Raw genomic sequence first — 19,707 nt, forward strand, 5'->3', positions numbered from 1 at the left:
TAATACTAACTTTACCCCCATGTCTCAAGACGGCAACTCAAACGAAAAAGTAAAAAAAAAGACACAAACCACCCATATTTTTTAAAAAGGGGTTAGTATAACCAAGATTAAACTATAAAATTAGTGTTATATATATATATATATATAAAACAAAAGGATTAAAAGAAAAAAGAAAAAAAACTAAAACGTTAAAACCCAAGAATGGATAATATTGTATTAATATTTTAAAAGGAGGTCCTTAATCTTGTTTAGACACATCCAAACGGATGTGACGTATCCAAGCACTAAGGTCTTATAGGAAAAAGAAACAACATCTTAGAAAAAAGTGTTTTTTTTAAAAACCTTCATATTTAAGTGTTAAAGATATAAAAAAGTGTATATAAACTTAAAAAAAACCTAATGAGTTACTTTCAAAACTATAACAGAATAATAATATAAAAAGAACAAATTCAGAATAAACCAAAAAGAACGGACCTTTACTTAAGTGTGTAAAAAAAAAATATACACTATCAGCCATCACGTAAGAATCATCAAATTATAAAAGGTCCGAATCTATAGACTAATTGTTAGCATAAAGAAAAAAGTTAATACAAATAGTAAAAATACAATACATTAGTCAACTCGTAGTGAAAAAAGTACTATTATTCAAGGAATCTTTGAGCATCTGCTGGAGATTTAAACAACCGACAAGTCTCATCTTTTGAGAGTAACTCTCAATTGTGCTGGAAATAACAGCGCTTGTTTGTAGCCTTTCTGATGAATTTCCGACATAACTGATTTAAAAGCCATTCTTGCCCTCAAAACTTCGGGACTGTAGTCTTCCAGAATACGAAATTTGAAATTTTGAAAGCTGATCATTCCCTTTTCCCGGGCAGCCCGAATCAGACATTCTTTAGTATGAGGATAATGAATCCAGAGAATCACTGGTCATGGTTTCGTACCTGGAGCTGTTTGAAAATGAGAAATGTGATGTGCACAGTCGATTATTGGAGGGGTATCCAGAACTTCTGAGCTGAAGATGTCCATTAAAAATTTAGAGAAAAATACAGTCAGACCACCGTTCTCAAAATTTTCCGGAAGCCCAATTATCTGGAGATTTTGTCTTCGAGACCGGTTTTCAAGATCAGTAATTTTAGATTTATAACAATCCGGCTGTTGAGAAGTTGAAGATTGCTGTTGTTCCAGAGTTTCAATTTTGCGATCTCTCTGGCGAGCGGCGTCTTTGAGAGCTAAAATTCTTGTTTCTTGTTGTTGAGAATCCAGTGTAAGTGATTGAAGTTTTGCATTGACTGTCTTTAAAATTTCATCGAGCATAGAAAGCTTTGGGGTTAGTTTATTCTCCAGTTTTTCAAGTCTCTCGTCCATAAGTTTCGCAACTGCTTCCAAAATTAACGGTTCTTTCGCCAGTTTCAATTCCTTAGTTTCTCATGGTTTTGACATTTTAACGAGTTGTAAAGTAATTCAAACAGTTGAAAAACATTTCATAATAATCAACCCCTTTAGAATAGGTATAGACAGGTCAATTAGGGGGTGATTGTAGGTAGAAAAAAGTAAAAGGATTGGAGCGAAGCCTAAAACAGTCTCACTCCATAAGCGCCATCTTGAGACTTCCCCTCTGTACTCTTTCAAACTTATTTACATCTTTCTTGTAAGTAGGTGACCAAAACTGCACATAATACTCCAAATTGGACCTCACCAGTGTATTGTAAACTTCAACATAACATTCCATCTCTTGTACCCAGTACTTTGATTTATGAAATCCAATGTGTGTAATCTTTTCTTTATGACCCTACTTACCCGTGATACCACTTTCAATGTATTATGGACCTGTATTCCCAGATCCCTTTGTTCTATCAGACTCCTCAGTGTTCTACCATTCACTGTGTAAGACGTACCCTGGTTGGTCCAACTGAAGTGCAATACCTCTCCTTTGTCTGCATTAAATTTCATCTACCATTTTCAGTCCATTTTCCAGTTGGTCTAGATCTCCCTGCAAGTCATGATAGCCTTCCTCGCTGTCCACTGCACCCCAAATCAGGTGTCATCCACAAATTTGCTGATCCAGTTAACCACATTATCTTCCGGATCATTGATATAGATGACAAACAGCAATGGACCCAGCACTGATTCCTGTGACACTGCACTAGTCATAGGCCTCCAGTCAGAGAGGCAACCATCTACTACCACTCTCTGGTTTCTCCCGCAAAACCAATGTCTAATCCCATTTGCATTTTCATCTTGAAGTCCGAATGACTGAGCCTTCGTGACCTACTTCCCATTTGACCTTGTCATAGCGCTTATTAATGTCTATGTAGGCAACATCCACTCCCTTTCTTTCAACAACTTTCCTGGTAACTTCCTTGAAAAACTCTTAAGGTTGGTTAAACATGTCTTATCACGCACAAAACTATGTTGACTATCCCTGTTCAGTCCCTGTCCATCCAAGTACTTGTATATCTGGTCTCTTTGAATACCATCTGGTAACTTTCTCACTACTGATGTCAGGCTCACCGGTCAATAATTTCCTGGCATACTTTTAGTCTGTCTTAAACAATGGAGCAATGTCAGCTATCCTCCAATCCTCTAGCACCTTGCCCATGGCTAAGGATATTTTAATTATCTCTGCTCATACCCCTGCAATTTCTACACTTGTCTTCCACAGGAACACATTATTAGACCCGGGGGACTTTTTCGCCCAAATTTGCTTCAAGACAGCAAACAACCTCCTGTAATCTGTATAGGATCCATGAAGTTGATGCTACTTAGCCTAGCTTCTATAGACTCTGCCTGTCTCCTGAGTAAAAACAGATGCAAATTGTATTTAAGGTCTCCCCATCTCTTATGACTCCATACATGGAATACTGTTCTGAACTTCCAGAGGACAAATTTTGTCCCTTGCAATCTTTTGCTCTCAGCGTATCTGTAGAATCCCTTGGGATTTTCCTTCACCTTGTCTTCTAGGGGAACCTCATGCCTTCTTTTAGATATCTTGATTTTGTATGTGTTTTCTTGCATTTCTTATCCTCTTTAAGCACCCAATTGGTTCCAACCTGCCTATATTTGCCATGCACTTTCTTTTTCTTAACCAGGGCCTCAAAATCTTTTCAAAACTAAGATTCCTTTAATCTGTTATCTTTACCTTTTATTCTGAAAGACACATACAGTCGGCCCTCCTTATCCGCGGGTTCCGCATGTGCGGATTCAACCAACGGCGGATCGGGAAAACCCGGAAGTTCTCTCTCCAGCACTTTTTGTTTGAGCATGTACAGACTTTTTTTCTTGTCATTATTCCCTAAAAAATACAGTATTACCTCTTACATAGTAGTTACATTGTATTAGGTATTATAAGTAATCTAGAGATTATTTAAAGTATATGGGAGGATGTGCATAGGTTACTGCGGATTGGGAATCGAAAAAAAAAACGGAAGTTCTCTAAGTCAGAACAGGTACAGCCGGTATTATTTAGCGTCAGTTAGTCAAACGTTTGTCTTAGTATATAGTATATATTTTACTTTTCTATGCATATAAAACACTTAAGAAACATATGTATTTCAATAATTAAAGCACTGCATTGCTTAGTAATAATTGTAGCTTTCATCGGGGCAGGGCCTTCACATGCTCCAATATTCTCACTTTATCCTTTAAAATTGTTCTGATCGTTGACCAACTGTAGCCTAATGCTTTTCCAATGACCAATGGCGTTTCACCTCTTTCCGATCACTTTATTATTTCCACTTTATTTTCAATCATGATCGTTCTCCGGAGCAGAAACACTGCGGACGGCGGATCCTGAGCTTCGCCGGGTCCTAAAGTCCACCAACTTAAGCATACGCATTCTCTGGTATCCGCGGGTGGGTCCCGGAACCAATGTGTGTGTGTATGTGTGTCCCAGTCAATACATGAAAAGTTAAAGTCACCGACTGTAACAACCTTATGTTTCTTGCAACTGTCTGCGATCTTTTTACAAATTTGTACCTCCAAATTCCCAGGACTGTTGAGTGGTCTGTAATATAGCCACATTAACATGGACATGCATTCCTTATTGCTCAGTTCCACCCATAACACCTCACTAGACTAAGTTCTCCAGTCTGTCCAGACATTTTTCCAACAATAATACCATCCTTACCACTCAGTCGTATCTAAAACAACTGAACCCCACAATATTGAGCTGCCAGTCCTACCCCTTCTACAACCTAATCTTATTAATGGCTGCAATATTACATCATGTGTTGATCCATACCTTGAGCTCATCTCCCTTTCCTACGGTATTTCTTACATTGAAGTATATACCACTCAGGATATTAGTCACACCATGCTCAACCTTTTGGTTCCTGACTTTGTCAGAGCTCTTCACAACATGTCTCCACAACCTCTCTACTAACTGTTCTGGCAGTCTGGTTTTCCACCCCCCTGCAACTCTAAACCCCACCGTGTAATACTAACAAACCTTCCTGCTAGGATATTAGTCCCCTCCAGTTCAGATGAGAACCAGCTCTTCTGTACAGATCCCACCTTCCTGGGAAGAGAGTCCAATGATCCAAAAATCTTTGCCCTCCCTCCTACAGTAACTCCTTGGCCATGTGTTAAACTGTATGATCTTCCTATTTCTGGCCTCGCTAGCACATGGCATTGGGTAGCAATCCTGAGATCACAGCCCTGAAGGTCCTGCCCTTTAATTTAGCACCTAACTCCCCAAACTCCCTTTGTAGAACCTTGTCTTTCTTCCTGCCCATGTCATTGGAATCTACATGAACCACTCTCCCACATATGAATGCTGAGTAATCAATTTGAAATTTCTCGCACCCTGGCACCTGAGAGGCAGCATATCATCCATGAATCTCATTCTCGTCCACACAGCCTCCTTTCTGTTCCCCCAAACTGACAAATCCCCTGTCACCACAGCTTGCCTTTTCACCCACCTTACCTTCTGAGTCACAGAGTTAAACTCAATGCCAAAGACTTGACAGATGTGACTTTGCGCTGCTAGGTCATCTTTCCCCCTCCCCACCAAACCGTATCCAAAATGTAGTTGAGGGTACTCTGCACTGGCTGGCTGTTTAACCCCTTTCTCCTTCCTGACTGTCACTAATTTCCTGTGTCCTGCACCTTGGATGTAACTACCTCTCACTCTCTCAGCCTCCCGAATGATCCAGAGTTCATCCTGTCCAGCTCCAACTCCTTAATGCAGATTGTTAGAAGCTTCAGCTGGATGTACTTCTCACAGTTTTAGTTGTCAGGGACACTGTAGGTCTCCCTTCCTTCCCACATCCCGCAAGGGGAGCAGTCAACTGTCCTGTCTGACATACCCACTGTTCAAAGCAAATATAAAGAAGGAAGAACAATAAACTGTGTTTTTTTTGGGGGGGGGTAGGGGGAACAATAATCCAGTAGTTAACTTAATAGATTTTCATTCCAGATTTATTAAATTAACTGGTTATTCTGCTTTAAAGCCTTCCATATGTTCTCCAGATACATGAAGAAAGATTTTGCCAGGATCATCAGGCAGGAAATCAAAATTGGGAATAATAGGAGAAAATGTGTATTCTCAGTATGTGAGATAACATCTAATGAAAGATCATCAACTGCTAATGTTAATCTCCTTTACCACGGATGTTACTTCTCTTGCAAGAATATTCCCATTATCTTTCAGATTTCCAGCATCTGCAGATTTTAACTTAGAAGTAGGCTATGCAGTCCTGTGCAAAAGTCTTAGGCACCCTAGATTTTTTAGATAAATTCTGGTTTAGATGTTTATATTTTGTCTTCTCCATTAGTGTGCTAGTAGAGGTAAGAGCAAATTTTAGATATCCAAACATTCTTTTTTCAAAAATTTTAATGTTACAGTGAAATTTTTGTATTTTGTTCTATAAAGTAATATTTAGAAGACCAGTTATCAAATAAAATATGATTTTGTTGGTGTATAACTCAGCGCATAAATAAATAAAGATGACAGGTTCTAATGATCAATTATCAAGTCAAGTCACTTTTATTGTCATTTCGACCATAACTGCTGGTACAGTACATAGTAAAAATGAGACAATGTTTTTCAGGACCATGGTGTTACATGACACAGTACAAAAACTAGACTGAACTACATAAAAATAAAACAACAACAGAGTTGAATGAACTAAACTGGTTAACTGAAACAGGTGTAGGAGGAATCAGGCTGGGTGAAGAACAACTAAAAGGTGAGCATCTGGCCGATGTGACAGTTTAACTCTCAAATCTTCAATTCTTATACCATGGAAGAGTGAGCATAGCAACAAAAGTTGTCATCCAGCAAGGTCACTCCCCAAGCAGAATTTTGCGGCAGACAGGAGCTTCAAGATGAGCTATCCAAGCTCTTTTGAAGAAGCACAAAGAAACAGGCAGTTGTTGAGGAACACAGTGGTCAGCCACGAAAACTGAGTGCAGCAGATGAGAGATACATCAAATTGATTTCCCTTCTAAATCAGAAGATGTCCATCACTACTATCAGCTCTGAACTCACAGAAACCACTGAAAGCCAAATATACTCTTGTACAGTCCAGAGTAGTCTTGTTAGAAGTTGTCTTCATGGAAAAGTTGCTACTGAAAAGCCATTCCTCCCAAGTGGAAACAAAACCAAGGGACTCACCTACGCAGAAAAACACAAGGTCCAGGGTGCTGAACAATGGCAGTACGTACACTGGACTGAATAGTCAAATTTTGAAATTTTTGGCTCAAACAAGGGGCACTTTAACCACAGAAGAGCTGGAGAGTGCTACATGGATGAGCGTCTGCAACTAACAGTGAAGGATGGTGGAGGTTCCCTGCAAGTTTGCGGCTGCAGTTCTGCAAATGGAGTTAGTAATCTGGTTAGAATTAATGGAGTCCTCAATCTTGATAAGTAAAAGCAGGTTCTCATCCATTGTGTAATAACATCAGGGGGGTGCCTGATCAGTCTCAGCTTTATTTTGCAGTAGAACAATGACCCTAAACACATGATCATGGTCACGATCTATCTTCAGCGAAAAGACCAAAGTGGGGGGAGAGGGGTTGTCTGTAACAGACGGCATGGCCTCCACAGAGCCCTGATCTCAACATCATCAAGGTTGTCTGGGATTAGCTGGGGAGACAAGAAAACGAGACAGCCAAAATCTGCAGAAGAACTGTGGCATGTTCTCCAAAATGCTTGGAATAAACTACAGGCTGATTTTTCTCATAAAACTGCATGACAGAGTAGCTAAGAGAATTTTGAAGGCAAAGGATGGTCACAGCAAATATTGATATGATTTTTTTTTTTACTATTTACTGCTCTTTATAGTAAATTTTTTGATGTTCAGAAACTTCCATTATTTTTGAAACCATCTTTGTTTCCCAGATTTTTTTCCTACATGTGCCTTAAGACTTTTGCACAGTACTCTATATGGTCATTCAAGTGAGCTCTGCAATTTAATAACATCTTCACTAAGCCAGATCTCATCCATTTTATTAGTCAAACCACCATTTCACCTTTTGGCTTTTGTTCTTTCAATCTCTATCTTCTGTGTTTCACTGTGATCAACTGTCCTTCTCAGGAACTTTGGGGGAAATAAACTGTTGATATTTCAGATCAAAACCCTGCATCAGGATTTATTCCCATATCTGTAGTGTCTTGTATTGACATTCTTCTATGCTCAAGCGAATACGGGCCACTTCCCTCCCCCAAGAGCTCCTTATTCATGAATCATTCTGTTACTGAGATTCCAAGACTAATGGTGAGACCGCACCTAGAATATTGTGTGCAGTTTTGGTCCCCTAATCTGAGGAAAGACCTTCTTGTCATAGAGGGAGTACAGAGAAGGTTTACCAGATTGATTCCTGGGATGGCAGGACTTTCGTATGAAGAAAGGCTAGGCTTATACTCACTGGAATTTAGAAGATTGAGGGGGGATCTTATTGAAACATTTAAAATTCTAAAGGGATTGGACAGGCTAGATGCAGGAAGATTGTTTCCGATGTTGGGGAAGTCCAGAACGAGGGGTCACAGTTTAAGGATAAAGGGGAAGCCTTTTAGGACCGAGATGAGGAAAAACTTCTTCACACAGAGAGTGGTGAATCTGTGGAATTCTCTGCCACAGGAAACAGTTGAGGCCGGTTCATTGGCTATATTTAAGAGGAAGTTAGATATGGCCCTTGTGGCTAAAGGGATCAGGGGGTATGGAGAGAAAGCAGGTACTACAGGGTTCTGAGTTGGATGATCAGCCATGATCATACTGAATGGTGGTGCAGGCTCGAAGGGTCGAATGGCCTACTCCTGCACCTATTTTCTATGTTTCTAATGTGTCTGCTTGTTTAAAGACCAAAATTGCGCACAGTGCTTTAACTGTGATCTCTCCAAATCTTTTGCTACCTCAGGGCTACCTTAACTTTGTTCTCCAACCCCTTTGTGGTCTACCTCAGCACTGAAGACCCAGTGGGTCAGATATATTTTTTTGTGCTTAACACTTAATTATCCTTTGAGCTCAGGCTATGGAAAGTGGAACCTGGACACCAGCCATTTGGCAGTTAGATCATCTTTCATTTAACGCCACCTTTTTTCTTAACAAGTTTGTATGTTGTCCCTGTGACTATGGTGGTTTCCTCCCACATTCCAAAGATGTACTTGTAGGATTAGTGAGTTGTGGACATGCTATGTTGGCACTGGAAAGCATAGCGACACTTGAGGGCTGCTCCCATCACATCAAGTTCACGTTTGATTGTCATTCAACCATACATAAGAATACAGCCAAGTGAAACAGTTCCTCCATGGCCAAGGCGCAAAATACAGTACCAGCAATCACGTGCATGACATAACATATCTATCTATATCACAGTCCATCCTTGGGCTGTTGACCATTGATGCAAACTATACATTTCTCTCTATGTTTTGATGTATGTGTGACAAATAAAGCTAATCTTTCTTATTCTGAAAGTTGTATTTTCTTGGTGTGGATTAGGTGGCCAGGAGTTCCACATCTTTCTTGGGGTAAAGAAGTTTCTCCTGGATTGTTTCTCTTCTGAAATCATTTGTGACAGTCACCAGTATCATTAGTGACAATGCAGTTCTGATTTTGTCTTTTAAGTTATTAATGTTCCCTGTGTTGAACTGGGAACCTAGAATACAGCCACACAGATCCTGTTGATACTGACACTGATAACTTGCAGAGGCTGGTTGACGAATCAGATCCACAGCAATTGCCAAAATGGTTAGAAAGCATCCCTTTCTACAGTAAAGTTTCTTGTATTGAGAGAATTTGCTTCTCTTAACAGAATCAACTCATGTTATCCTTTCAGTCAGTCAGCCAGCATGAAGTTATCAGGAGAATTTATGGAACATATTCAGCTGTGATTCTAAAAGGAAGTTCACTGAAAGGAGTTCAGTCCAAATCAGATTATCACATATTTGCTCAGTTCAAGAAAGTGACTGTTAAATTTAAAAACACACACACACACACACACGCACATTCCCCCCCCCCCATATCGTCTTTTTTATTCTTCTCCGTGGAAGCTACCTGACCTGCTGAGCTAAGCAACACTAACCAACATATTGTGTGTGTCACTTTGGATTTACAGCATCTACAGAATTGCATGTTTATAATAACCTCACATTATTGTTCACGTTTTCCAGTTTGAAGCTGTGTGATTTTAATTATCAAAATGATTTTAATTATCAAAATCTGGGCCTTTAGATTTAACTGCAGCATTATTTCTTCGTACTCTGACATCACTTTTTAAAACTTGATTGCTGATCTTGGATTAATCTTTCTGTTTTGCTGAATATATTAGTTATTTCTGTATCTGATCTGGTGATTGTGTTAATCTTTTAATTTTAAAGCTCTGGCTTGCAGTTCACAAAATTGCTAAGGTTTTCTTGTTTCTTTGAACAGGTTAATGTTTAGGATGTTCTTAAGAATCTTTGGAAAATTAGATTATTAGCATCAAGGTCAATAATGGATATCCTTAGTGTTGCTGAGTTCAGCAACACTTAACTAACATTTTGTGTGTGTAACTTTGGATTTCCAGCATCTGCTCTGCACTAGTGTGCAGGATATAACCTAATCTGAGAGATGGGGAAAAATTTCTTAAGTTACCTCGGCTCAAGGAATTGATGGATTTGTAGCTAAATTTGTGGACGATGCTTTGGTAGGCAAAGGAGCAGGTGGTGTTGAGGAAGCAAGGAAACTGCAGAAGAATTTCGATAGATTAGGAGAATGGGCCAAGTCATTGAGTACATTTAGAGGTTGGTAGGTTCCTGATTAATCACTGCATCAAAGGTTACGGGGAAGAGGCAGAAGAATGGGGTGGAGAGAGAAAATAAGTCAACCATGATGGAATGGCAGAACAGACTCAATGGGCCAAATAGCCTTATTGTGCACCTATGTCTTAAGGACAGCTTGTATTATCAGGCTCAAAGACAGCTATCGCATTATTATATGACCACTGAACTTGAATAATAAGATGCTCTTGTCCTGTTCATCTACCTCGTTACGGTTTGCACCTTATTATCTGCCTGCATCTCATTTCCCTGTAGCACTTTATTCTGCATTCTATTATTATTTCACCTTGTATTACCTCAGTGTATTAATCTGTATGGATGACGTGCAAAATGAAGTTTTCCACTGTGTCAATAAATGTGAGAATTATAAACCAGCAATATTAAACCTGATTCTGATTCATTTTACCAAACAATTGTCTTTCAGAGGCAAGAAAGGAAAGCTGATCGGTCATTGCTGGAGATGGAGAAAAGGGTAAGCTTCAATTAAATGTACTACATTCATAATGAAGACCTGTTAGAATATAAGTGATAATTTTAAAGAAATTAAACTTGTGAAGCTATTTTCATTAATTTTGTTAATTATTGAATTGAACAGCAATGTTTTAGCAACTACTTGAGTTTCTGACTTAAGTATCCAATTTGGAAACTCTTCTGCCCAAATAGCTAAAATACTTCACCTGATTGTTTTAGGCAAATCCAAACAGCCCAAATCTTGTACTCCTTTCATTGTTTTTCTTTTATGTACGAGACTGCTGTAAATCCTTATCAGATCTTGGGCTGATTAAACACCATATTACTCAACACTAAAACTTGAATTGGAACTGAAATTTAAAAACCTAAAATAAAAAATGGAGACTGCTGAAAATACTCAGAAGGTCAACCAGTGCGCACGTAGTAAAAGGGAATGGCATGGTAGTGTAGTGGTCAGTATACACTTGATAGTGTCAGCGATCAGGGATTGGGGTTTAATCCCACTGCTGCCTGTAAGGAGTTGTTTGTTTTCCCTGTGACCACATAGGTTTCCTCCACATTCCAAACAAAACGATGTACAGGTTAGTAAGTTGAGGTCATGGTTTGATGCGGGAAAGCCCCAACAGATGTTCAGATTGTGTTGGTCGTTGATGCAAACTGTGCATTTCACTGTATGTTTGGATATTCATGAAACAAATAAAGCTCATCTTTAATCTTAGAATTACATTTCAGGTCAGTGGCCTATAAGAGTTTTTTAGCATTCTTTTTATTGTATTTTATTAGCTCCTTGAATAGTAAGAAATAGCATAAGCCATGTGACAATATCTTCAAGGAAGAGTTAACATCAATTCAATGACAGGTGACCAAATGTTTGGTCAGAAATTTTAAGGAGCATTTTAAAGGAGAGTCGACATTCCAAATTACCCCTTGTAATTAGTTCAACACATTCAAGTTCAGAGAACCACCACATGAACATCATACATACATCTGAGGAACTGAGATGAATAATTATTTTCATGAAGGGGTATGAGGGTGTTATATTTCTGAAAGAGGTTTTGAGAAATAAAAGGCTCAGAGTGACAATTTTCCATTATTTATCAGGAAAGAAGAGCACTGGAGAGGAAAATCGCTGAAATGGAGGAGGAGCTCAAGGTAAAGATCACTCCAGTGTTGTACAGATCTGTGGTTATAAAACTCCATTTAAATGGCAAAACCTATCTTTAAAATTATGGCATTCTTTTCAGAACAAGTAAAGTTGCTATTTTTACCTTAACCTTTGATGTGTAATGGTGCAGTAAATTGTTAATGACTGCACGCAAATAAAATTCAAGTGTTTAGATTAGTGAATGTTTTGCAAATGATTCATAGTGGAGTAACATTGGGGAATTTTTGCTAATAAGCTCAGGCTGCAAAGATCTAACTTAATTTGATGTGGAAGAACTCAGGCTTTAATAACCATTTGTAGATAAATTACTTACGTTGAAAAAATAATTCCTAGTTTAGCTACAACAATATGCCACATGAATTTATATTAATATGTCTGATATTGGAAGAGGAATTATATCATTGTTTTGACAAAATCTGGAGGCCCTCTTTTTTCCCCCTTGGTCCAGTTGCACATTTGGCACAGACATGCCTTAAAATCAAATGAGCATATTTGTATAATTATGTTAAAGATTTCCTTTTCAATGGGTACATTGTGGGAGTGATTTACTTATACATAATGCAGTATTAAGTAGGGGTATAATTTCCTTGCACATGGTGTCCATGAACTAAGCCAGCTCCATCCTGGACATTAGCCTTTCCACCATTAAAACATATCTTCAGAAGGTGCTACCTCAAAAAGATGGCATCCATCATTAAGGAGCATTTTGAAGGACAGAAGAGTGGATATTACAAATTAGCCCTTGTAATCAGTTCAACACATCCAAATTTAGAGAATCACCACAAGAACATCATGCCTCATCACCCAGGATATACCTTCTTCTCATTGCTACCTTGGAGGAAGTGGTACGGGAGCCTGAAGACACACACTCAATGTTTTAGGAACAGCTTCTTACCCTCTGCCATCAGATTTTTGAATGGACAATTAACCCATGTACTCTGCCTCAATGTTGTTTCTTTTTTTTGCTCTCTTATTGCACTATTTTAATTTTAAAATATATTTCTTACTGTAATTTATAGTTTTTATTCTGTATGACTATATACTGCTGCAAAACAATGAATTTTGTGATGTATGCAAGTGATTCTGATGACTAGATCATCTTGCATTGACTATACCATGTCATGAATTTCATCGTCTTCCTTGATGGTACAGGGCTCTATTAAAAATATTTTATGTTTTGATGTTTGTTCAGTTTTAATGTTACTCTTTGTCATCCTGTGAAACCATTATCTTTATTTGCATGTTAAGTCTTGTTCTGCATTTTTGACTCTATTTGGGAGGAGAAGTGATTTTACATATGCATCTAATCTGTAAACTCTCAGTTGGATATAGGTTGGGATTGAGGAAGCTCTTGTAGACTGTTCAGGGATACTGCTACTCTGCTTCAAGCAGCATGTCTGTACGCCTCCTCTTATTTACAGGATCACAATAGATTCAGCAATCTTTATTTTATCACTGCCTTCATTGGATATTATGTTTAGATTTTTCAGCAAGTGTTCCTGTCCTTTAAGTAAATGGTAGCAGTTGTTTGCTTGTGGATATGTCACTGACATGCATTCTGTTCTTGATGGCAAGTTGTAAAGGCGTAAACTTTTACTGGTCTGCTCAATTCTTTATTCAAAAACTCCCTATCTGACAACATTAAGACTCCAAGATACTTTCAGTGTTCAGTGGTTCTGCTGAGGTTGTGTCTGCTGATTTAGACTTTTCAGCGTGAGACACAGTTTTCCAGCATTTGACAAGTTGTTCTGTCTTTGAATCTTGTTTTCCAATGAGATTCCTCATTCTGTCATCGCAGACCACCTGTGCTTGTAATCTCACTGGATCTTTTTTCTTCTCAGGAATCAATGTAGAGACTAAGGTTGAAATATCCTTACCTGTGTGTAGAGCTCAGAACTGGTCAATGCTCCATGTTTGTTCTTAAAAGTCCTGTGTAAGTCCAGCAAAGCTTTTGTACTCCTATTCCTTCTCAATGAAGTATAGAATTCTGTTTGTTTTCCTTTTACTTATATATCTTCATTGAGATCTTTTCATGTTTGTGCCAGCTATTCATCACAATCTTTAATAAGTCAGCTTAGCTCTAATCATTTGTCCATGTGATTAGGGTTTGCTGCTGATGTACCCCTATGTGAAAATGGAAGTTGGTCATTCATTCCTTTAGAATATACACTCAGTGACCACTTTATTAGGTACAGGAGCGAAATGTGTTGTGCATTCAGAGATGTTCTTCTACATACCACTATTGTAACGCGTGATTATTTGACTTGCTGTTGCCTTGCTGTCAGCTTGAACTAGTCTGGCCATCCTCCTCCAGCCTCTGTCATAAACAAGGTCACAGAACTGCTGTTCACTGGATGTTTTTATGTTTTTGCACATCCTCAGTAAACTGACTTGTGGATGAAAATCTGAGGAGATCAGTAGTTTTTGAGATACTCAAACCATCCTGTTTGGCATCAACAATCATTCCATGGTCAGTGTGACTTAGATCACATTTCTTCCCCAGTCTGATGTTTTGTCTGAGAAACAAGTCTTGCAGACATGAACATTTTAGCATGCAGACATGATGCTCTTATCAATTGAATTGCTGCCATATGATTGGCCAGTTAGTAGGTACATCTGCTCATTAATGCAAATAACTGGCCACTGAGAATAGAACAGTACAGGTTCAGATTCATCACATGTTCATCAAAGCAGACAGTGAAATTCATTGTTTGCATGAACAAGCAACACAGCCCAAGGATGTGCTGGGGGCAGGCAGCAAATGTTGCCAAACATTCCGGCATCAACATAGCATGCCCACAATGTACAGTAGAACAACACAAGCAACAGAACAACAAAACAACAACAGCAAAATAAGCCCCTTTTCCTCACTCCCACCCACTCCTCAGCCTCAAACCCCTGGACAGACCGCCTCCGGTGTCCTTAGCTCTCAGACTTGCAGACTCACAGTCACAAACTTGTCTTCTGGCTTTGGTTATGAATCCTGATCACAGTGTACCAATCTGGAAGAGGAGGAGATGCAGTGGAACCTTACAAATACCCCAATAGTGATAATCTCACTGCTAATAGTTAGAGATCTTTCCGGCCAGCACAAGAAGAGGCCCTTCAACCCATCACGCGTTGAGGATGATTCCAAACATTCTGTCTACCTGCACAGCGTCCACTTACCTCTATTCCCTACCTGTTCATGTATCTTTCTAAATACTACAATGTTTTGTTTCTGCCACATTCCAGGAACCTACCCCTGTTTTAAAAGAAACATTTACCTTACAAATCTCCTTTAAACTTCGCTCCCCTCACCCTGAATGTGTTCCCTCTAACTGTGAACCTGAACATAATGAATATAAACACACAAGATTAGCTTAAATCAATTCAGTTTTAGTTTGACTCTTGAGGGGACAATCTTATCATTATTATTAAAATACCTATTACAATGACATACAGAAATCCTCTCACCGATAAATCTTTCAATAGTATTTTTGTCAGTTCACTACAAATAAGTAGTGGATTAGTGCGGTTAGTTTAACATGACTATTTTCTCAAACTATATCTAATTGATAGCCTTACAATAATCTTCCATAACAGAGACACGTTGCACATTCAGTCTTTGTTTATGGTTTTCAGAAATTCTATTGTATTTCTTTAATTTCCTGTAAATGCCTGCAAGAAAATTAACCTCAAGGTGGTATATAGTAACATACATACTTTGATAATAAGTTTACTTTGATCTTTGAGGAGCTAATCCAAATGAAATTTCAACTCTCACTGCTTGTTTAAACCATCTGCCATCAGCATCTTCTGGCAAGGTAAGGGTGTGGTTATCAGTGACTGAAGCCAGAATCACCAAAAGAAAATTATCATTACAAAAACCATTAGGCATGTAGTTTTCTGAAGGCTCTCTCCGCCCTTTAACACTTGAGTTCTTGCCTGGATCACTTTGCCTGAATTAGTTCTGCAGAAGCTTTGCAGCCCTCGGGTTGCACACTTTTCTTTCACACTTCAATGTTGTTTTGCTGCTATCGGTCACCTCTCCCAGAGTCTTAGTGATTGGAATAACAACGATGTAGAAACAACATCATCATTTCTCCTAAGCCTTGCACCTTCTGAATTTGATTGTCTTCTCTTTCTTCATTGTTTCTTCAGACTGCATTTGCCCACCTATCTCAGACACCATCTTCATCACAGCAGCAGTTCTAAAAGGCCCACCATTTTAAGATGCTAACGCGAGGCCCATAAACCTGGCTCATTTTTAAACCTTGAAGTTTGAATTGTAGAAGACAAAAATCTCTCATAAGAGGTATCATGTGTTAGCCGCGTTGTACAGTAATTTTGTTAAATAATGGTGGTCTTGAATTATTAACATCTTCCCTCCTAATATAAATAGATCCAGAATTGAGACCCACTTTGAAGATCACCTTTGACAATTGTATGGACTCATTGTTCAGGCTGAAAATCCTTTGATTGGAATGGATATGTCCACCATACATTGACTCTTGGAAAGGCTGTGGAGTAACTTGTTTTCAGTGGCAGTGTAATTTGTCCTTGGGTATGCATCAGCAGCTTGAGTAAAGTCAAGAACAATATCCCAATACATACAACAATTTGATGGAGCTTAGCAGGTCAAGCAGCATCTGTGGAGGGAAATAAACTGTCGATATTTCAGGCCAAGACCCTTTATTCGCACAAGAAAGGAAAGGAGAAGAACCTCTGGATTTCCAGCATCTGCAGAATTTGTTGTGTTACACATCAGTACAGGATATACAGAAAGACCAATCCACACAAGTACTCCAGATTTCCAGCATCTGCAGAATCTCTTGTATTCTTGAAAGACCAAGCTACCTTCGGTGGTTTAAGATGAATGTTGCATTGAAATGAATTTCAAGAAACATTTTGAAGGTGTGAAAGAGCTGAAGACAGATGGGCTTTTTAAAAAAAACACGAATTATTGAGCGTGGGGTCAACAATGCTGAAGGGATGATGGCTAATGGATGAGTGAGACATCACATCTTGAAGCTGGAGAAAGTTACAGATCTCTGGAGGCATTTGAAACCAAGGTTTTAATTTTCATAGATTCAGAGTATGGGAACAAGCTGCCTTGATCATGCCAACTAAGATTCCCATTCAAGCTAGTCTCCTATTGGCCCATATCCCTTTTAATCTTTCCTCTCCATGTGCCTGTCCAAGTGTCTTTTTAAATGCTGCTATTGTACTCACCTTAACAACTTCCTCTGGAGGCTTGTTCTATATACCAACCACCACTTACAGGAAGAAGTTGCCCCTCAGGTCCTTTATAAATCTTGCCCCAATCACCCTAAACATATGCCCTTCATTTCTTGATTCCCCGACACCAGAAAAAAGACTGTATTCACCCCCTGTCCCTCATGATTTTCTATATGTCTATGTCATCCCTCAGTTCCCAACATTCCAAGGAAAAAAGGTCCCAAGCTGCTTGACTTCTGTCCCATAATTTAGCCATTTTTATCCCAGTAACATCCTTGTACCAACTTCACCTGACACTCTTCACCTGTCCAGTGCCCTAATCAAGCAGGGCGCACCAAATGATTTCAACTACCGTACAAGCAACACACACAAAATGCTGGAGGAACTCATATTTCAAAGTTGCTCATTTCTGCTATTTTGCCTGTTAAATGCCTTGCCCTGTCCCTCCCCTTTGACTCCTAAATGCTGGTAATAATTTCTTGGCTTTTATCCATTCCTGTGTCATCATTTAAGTTTGGTGGAACGGGCATATGCATTCAATTTGATCCGAAAGCTAGATATTATATTGTTATTGTGCCTTTTGGGAAATCAAAAATTTTGTTGTTACTGAAGTCACAGCCCAGTTGTCAATAGAAATTTTCTAATCATAATTCATATTAAAATTGATAGATATGAAGTACCAGAAAATAGATGTTGTAATAATACAAGTTTGAGTTACTTTACTCAATGCTTCTTTATGAAGAGAATCCCAAGGCCTGTGTCATTGTACCAAGTGGAAAATGGGCACTGAATTATCATTTTATTAACTTTTTTCTTGTGTGTGCTTCTTATTCTGCTTTCCAATTCTGTTTCTTGTGTTTTGATCCCTGCAGAACCCGCAGCAAGTAAATCAGATTCAGACTCTGAGGCAGTTAAATGAGCGACTACTGGCTGAGAATAGGGCTCTGACCAGAGTGGTGGTCAAGCTTTCTGAATCCTATAGGCAGCTTCAGGCTGTGGATTTGTAGCATCTTTTCTTTTCTTCATTGCTACTGCCCTTCGTAGCCAGGCAGGTGTTAAACTTTGGTTAGCTTTCTAGTCCCACTTTCGCTCTTGTTTTGGGCGAGAACTGCTTTTTTTTTGCTAAATTGCTTCATCTAAAACTGTGGAATGCAAATGTCTTGCTTTTTTTTGTTTCAGAGTTGGGCAGTTCTACGTGACTTGTACGTATTTGTGCTGCTGCTAATGTGGTTTCCCCTTTGTCACTGTGCTCCAGTGTTCTGTTGTGAGAAATTTCTCCGGTGTTACGGGATATAAGTAGGCAACGTGTGGTTGAACGGAGCCTGCAAACTTGCAAAGAATCAGTCTGGTGTTGCGTTAGCCAGAAGATGGTTGTTAACCACAGCCAATACAAACTGCATGGCTTTTTAACTGCACTTGGGATTGGTGTGAACACTTAAACTCTATGCTGCTTGGCTTTCCTGTCAGTTCACTTATAGCTAAGTGGTTCATGAACCTTCTTGTTATTCCTTTTTATGCACTGTTTATTTTTGTAGTTGATAGTAATTCTATGTCTTTGCACTGTACTACTGCTGCTGAACATATTTCACATCATAAGTTAGTAATAATAAACCTGATTCTGATGGTACAGAAATACAATAAAACTCCTATAATGTGATCCACTTACATGGAACAGTACAGGCTCTTGGGGCCATGATTTTGTGCTGACCTTCTAACCTACTCTAAGATCAATCTAAAACATCCCTCCTACACAGCCCTCCATTTTTCTATCATCCTTATGCCCATCTAAGAGTTTCTTAAATGCCCTAATATATCCGCGTCTACGACCATCCCTGGCAGGGTGTTCCACGCACTCACCACTCTATGTAAAGAATTTACCTCTGCCACCCCCCCCCCCCCCCCGCCTTATTCTTTCCTCCAATCACCTTAAAATTCTGTCCCCCTTGCATTAACCTTTTCCACTTGGGGGTAAAAAGTCTCTGGCTGGCCACTCAGTCTGTGAATCTCTATCAAGTCACCTCTCATCCTAATTGATGGAATTCAGTCGAGGGCGCCATGATAGTGTAGTGGTTAGCGCGACACTATTACAGCTCAGGGCATCTCGAGTTTGGAGTTGTCCTCCAAACTGTCCTCTCTAAGAAGTTTGTACTTCCCTTGAGCACGTGGTTTTCCTCTGGGTGCTCCATGTTTCTCCCACAGCCCAAAGACGTGCCAGTTAATAGGTTAATTCGTCTTTGTAAATTGTCCTGTGATTACGTAAGGGTTGATCAGGGGTGGGTGGATAGAGTGGCTCATTGGCACACACACGTGTTACCATATTACACGTGTACACGTGTTTCCTTCAGTAGTTGTGCTTCTTTTAAACTTGGAAATGTTGAACAATAGTGAATGAAGAATGTATTAATGTGAGTAAAAGCCAATAATGGCAAAAGTATTCCATTTGTTATAAGGGTTGGCACAACATCAAAGGACCTGTACTGTTCTAAGTTCTACATTCTCTGTGCCTTGAATTTGCTCCTGGAGCACCAGAAGGATTAAAATGAACTCTAAGAAGAAAACTACATTTATATGTCATTTTTTTTTTAACAAACTA

At 39.1% G+C, this 19,707-nt stretch overlaps 1 protein-coding gene across 10 annotated transcripts in view; it reads left to right on the plus strand.

Moving 5' to 3' along the window:
- ppp1r12a (protein phosphatase 1, regulatory subunit 12A) overlaps window positions 1–19,707 on the plus strand; it is a 238,327-nt gene that overhangs the window by 204,534 nt on the left and 14,086 nt on the right. For 7 of the 10 annotated variants that reach the window (XM_073058779.1, XM_073058781.1, XM_073058784.1 and 4 more), the window contains 3 exons: window positions 10,683–10,730; window positions 11,831–11,881; window positions 17,987–18,162. In XM_073058779.1, coding sequence (XP_072914880.1) covers window positions 10,683–10,730; window positions 11,831–11,881; window positions 17,987–18,121 — 234 coding nt within the window. In that variant the 3' untranslated portion in view covers window positions 18,122–18,162. The remainder of the gene's footprint in view (window positions 1–10,682; window positions 10,731–11,830; window positions 11,882–17,986; window positions 18,163–19,707) is intronic. The other 3 variants (XM_073058782.1, XM_073058789.1, XM_073058788.1) reach the window with 1 other exon arrangement.

This window comes from Hemitrygon akajei, chromosome 10 (assembly GCF_048418815.1).
Source record: "Hemitrygon akajei chromosome 10, sHemAka1.3, whole genome shotgun sequence".
Lineage (NCBI taxonomy): Eukaryota > Metazoa > Chordata > Chondrichthyes > Myliobatiformes > Dasyatidae > Hemitrygon > Hemitrygon akajei.